Source organism: Brassica oleracea, chromosome C2 (assembly GCF_000695525.1).
Source record: "Brassica oleracea var. oleracea cultivar TO1000 chromosome C2, BOL, whole genome shotgun sequence".
Lineage (NCBI taxonomy): Eukaryota > Viridiplantae > Streptophyta > Magnoliopsida > Brassicales > Brassicaceae > Brassica > Brassica oleracea.
Window position 1 is genome coordinate 8,201,182 of NC_027749.1, and position 4,498 is coordinate 8,205,679.

At 38.0% G+C, this 4,498-nt stretch overlaps 1 protein-coding gene across 1 annotated transcript; it reads right to left on the reverse strand.

Moving 5' to 3' along the window:
* Positions 1-1,159: 1,159 nt before the first annotated feature.
* Positions 1,160-3,222, reverse strand: LOC106326450 (probable L-type lectin-domain containing receptor kinase II.1). The gene is given in 3 exon segments (XM_013764425.1): positions 1,160-1,744; positions 1,746-2,331; positions 2,333-3,222. Coding segments are annotated over 3 exon segments (2,046 nt in total). The 5' UTR covers positions 3,208-3,222.
* Positions 3,223-4,498: the final 1,276 nt, after the last annotated feature.

Sequence of the window (4,498 nt, forward strand, 5' to 3'; positions counted from 1 at the left end):
GAATTTATTCCAAAGAAACCATAAAGGTTCACAAACGTACACCCATGTGGGTTTAAGGGAAAACCATCCCAAAATAGAAAGTAAAATGAAAGGCATAAAGAAAGAACATGATGTCAGTGGACACCTATATGGGAAATGGAAAACCTAAATAACTCTGTTTTAATTCAACCGCTAAAATCTGTTATAATAGAACCCAATTAATTATAATGTTTTAAAAGACATCTTAAAACGGAAAGATTTTAGACTTGGGAAGTTTCATGATTAGCCATGAGCATTTGGTTCTCGGTTCTGGTTTGGTTCTTTGGTTCTTGAGGTTTAGGATTCATTCGGGTGTTAAGAAAATTTTGTTCCGGTTTGATTTTTTTGGTTCTTGATTCGGTTCCTATCTGAGATAATTAGGATCCCAGTGGTTCCGTTTTTTTTTTGTTAATTCGGGCTAAAAAATCATAAAATTCGGATTTTCAGAATAAATATCAGATTTTTCAGGTTTTCGGATAAAAAAATTAGATAATTTAGATAGTTTTATTTTTTCGGATAAAATTATTTTGGTAATTCATTTTTTGGGTATTCGGTTTATAATAGTATTTTTGAATTATTTGATTATTTTAAAATTAAGTATATGGTTTATAAATATAAGTATATAAATTATATTATAGAAATTTGAATACTGATTCGGTTCCAGTTTTGTTCTAGTTCTTTGGTTCTAGAAATATAGGATCTGCTTGGATAATTGGTAGGATCCAAACTTGAAATAAATTTGGTTCTGTTTTTTGGTTTCGGATAAATGTGCTGATACCTCAAAATGAGCATTCGGTATCACTGTTGATTGGAATTCTAGTAGTTCCATAGAACAAGAGTAAATATTAAAGTAAAACGTTGAAAAGAAATGTTTGCTATTGTAAATGTCGCTGAGATAAACGTTTATGGTTGTAGATATACTCTGTGTAACATAAATATGTTTTATACTCTATGCAACACATCACAATAGTAAATAACATTATAGCAAAAAGAAAATTTTACTTTCAAATACAATCATTCACTGAACAACACTGTAGCAAAAGGGAAAACAACTTTCAAATTCATTCCATTCACTTAAAACACAACATTGTAGCAAAACGAAGAAGCATAATTGTAAGTTTATCAGCCTTTGATGCATGCTTCAACGACCACCAAATAGGATTGTAACATCTTCAAACGAGAAATTAGCTGATGTGGAGGTGGTTGTCATTTGCGTTACCGTTTCATTGCTTATATTGGGCATACCAAAACCAGCTGTATCAAATGATATGCTCGGAACAGGAACATTCCCTTCCAGATATTGCACTATATGTCTCATACTAGGTCTGTTCTCTGGGTTGCTCTGAGAACAAAGCATGCCTAGCTTCAAAAGCATCTTGACCTCTTCAGCTTTAAAGTTTCCTTCAAGTTTACTGTCAACAGTAACCATTAAATTATCTCTGCTTCCGCAACTAGCAACCCACTTAAGTAAAATCATTTGCTCAAGTGGTCTCTCAGGGTCTACCGGCCTCCTCCCACAAACCACCTCGAGGATGAAAGATCCAAAAGCATAGACGTCTGTGCAAGTAGTGGTCACCCCCATTGCAGTTAGCTCAGGTGCCATGTAGCCAATGGTTCCTACCACACGTGTGGCTTCAAGATTCTGGCCATGATCATGGAATCTTGCAAAGCCAAAATCTCCCAACCTTCCATTGAAACCGGCATCTAAAAGAATGTTACTAGCCTTTGATATCTCTATGTAGTACAACTTGTTCCCACTCTTCATGGAGATACAGAAGGGCAGATGCAACTCCCTTGATTATATTCAGTCTCTGAGACCAAGTGAGGTGTTTCACCTTGTCTTCCACCTTGTCTTTATTGAACAAGTAGTCATCTAGGCTTCCATTTGGCATGTAGTCATAAACCAAAAGCAATTCACCTTTCCGTCTGCAGTAGCCAAGGAGCTGAACCAAGTTCTTGTGCCTTAGCCTTCCCATACTAGCGATCTCCGCAACATACTGTTTCATTCCTTGTTCTGCATTATGGTAGACTTTCTTAACCGCTATTTGTGTTCCAGGGGGAAGTATTCCCTTATAAACTTTTCCAAAACCTCCAGCTCCCAGTAGTTGGCTCTCCCTGAAACCCTTTGTTGCTTTGTAGAGGTTCCTGAAGGAGTATCTTTGGGGGCTATATTCCTTTTCCCATTGCTCAACCACCTCCGCATACTTCTTTTTCTTGTAAAGAAGATACAAAACTCCTCCCAATATTATTAAGAAAAAAACTGTTGGTATTGTAGTGACTAGAATTAAAGTAGGGTTAAGACCCTGAGTTTTGATCAGGGGCATCCATAATCTTTGAAATGTCAAGGCTTTGTGCTTTTCCACCCTTCTTGAAACTCCATGCAAGGACGTATTGGTTGCTTCTGGTTGATCCTGTGGATCCAGAGAAGCCTACAAACATGGTCTCATTGAAAATCTCTGAAAGATTGATGGATCTTGACAAGAGAGGCACACTTGGTTTGATGGAACTTGACAGGAAAGGTGAAACTGGCGTTGACTTTGGTACCTGAGCTAACGTTACATTTAGCAATTTCTCTACTCCATCGTAATCAATCCAGACAAGAATACGATCCCCACTCGCAAGCAGCAGGGGTTTAATCTTTCCCTTGGAATAGTAACTAGCATTGGCATATGCAACCGAGACTATACTATTAATATCAATCCCGACGTGGTTATCGCTTTCGTCATGTGCTTCAGGGCTTTGGTTAGTGTCAAGCTCTACAGCCAGGATATGGTTTTCAGTTTTGTTATTATTTTCTGAATTGAAAAGCCCTAAACCAGAAGTTTCAGTGCCGTTAGCCCTGAGGTCTATCTTAGGAGCTACCACAAATGACATACCTTGACCGTAGGAAGGAGGCTTCTGCAGTGGAAAGATTGCAAAGACAAATTCCGTTGAAAAGGTAAATGAACTGGGAGACGACGCTGTGAAATTTATGGGAGTTTTGAGCATAGCATGACCAGTGCTGATCACGGTATTATTCGTAAGATGCATTGGACCATCGTTGGTATTTGCCATTCCATCAAGATGAAGGTTTCCCCCCCTGAAGTAGTACATCTCAAATTGATCACCGTCTTGAGCTAACACCAAAAGTATCACATGGACACTTATTATCATCCAGATCATACAGTGTGATCCTACAACTCTAGACATCTGGAACAGCGATGATCTTCTCTCACACCTTAGTTTGTGAATCTTACTTTCTTCTGCGCTTTCTTTTCCATGATAATTGTGTTTTTAAAACTCCAGTAAAGTCAGAGTTGACATTTACATGGAAGACACCATCAAAGAAAAGCCAAGAAATGCTCTTTCCTTTTTGAATTAGTAAAATATTACACTGCCTATGTGATCATTTAGACGGTTCTTACAGTTGTGTGGCTTAACTACTTTGGTAGTCTTATCCTCATGACAAGTTATAGGTACTAATGCTATTTACTTTTATTATTCTACATTTAATGAGTACTTACCATGTATGTGGCAATATAAAAGTGATTTAAGTCTGAACAGTTGTGTTTCAAATATATGATAAGCGTGGTTAAATTAGGTTTCAACTAGTCATGGTCATATGTGTTCAGTTTGGAGAGTCTCTTATCCTCAGAATCAAGTTAGTGGGTTGAATAAGTACATACCAAACATATTCAAATTGAGTTTTTGACTTGCTCAAGATCAATGATGCTGACTGTTTTAAAATAGGTTTATGTATGAGTAATTTAATCTTTGTTTGAGTTGAAGAAGTCTCCTGCAGCTGACAATGGAGCTCTTCTGACCACTTTTCTTGGAAATTCTTTTTTTTTTTTGCCAAAAGGTTGAATTTCATTTAAAATGATGCTGGTTTGTAATCTTACAAATTAAAAAGATCATACTAGGATCAGCTCTTGTAAAAAAGATAAAAAAGAGCTAGGCCTAGAAACAAAGGAGTGCTAAAGAACAATCCTACTCATACGAGAGCCACAACTCCATTGCCTTCCGGAAATTTGAGTTGTTTCTCTTACCAAAAATAACGTCACGGATGCTACGGTTGATTGTTTTGAAAATCATAGCAGGTGGAGTTATGACGTTGTCATGGATCCTACGATTGCGTTCTGTCCAGATGTTGTATATTGTTGCTTGAGACGCAAGACGCTTCAGGAGAGTGATGGTCCTAGAGTCTTTTAAGGAAAGCCAATCCATCATAGCAGTCCACGTATGAAACGAATGATGATGAGCTCCAAGTCTACGCAGTACACATGCCCAGATTACTTCGCTTGTTGGACAGCGAAGAAACAGGTGGTCTCTGTCCTCCATTGCAGAGTTGCAGAGAATGCTAAGTCTAATACAGTTAGTTTCCCTGATGAGAGGTCCCAAGGGAGTCCAGTGATCCCACCAAAAGCTTGTTGCAGAGCCTGATCCAACTCTAGTTCGAATGAACTGAGCAGCAAGTGGTCTTAAACGAAGCAGAGACCGC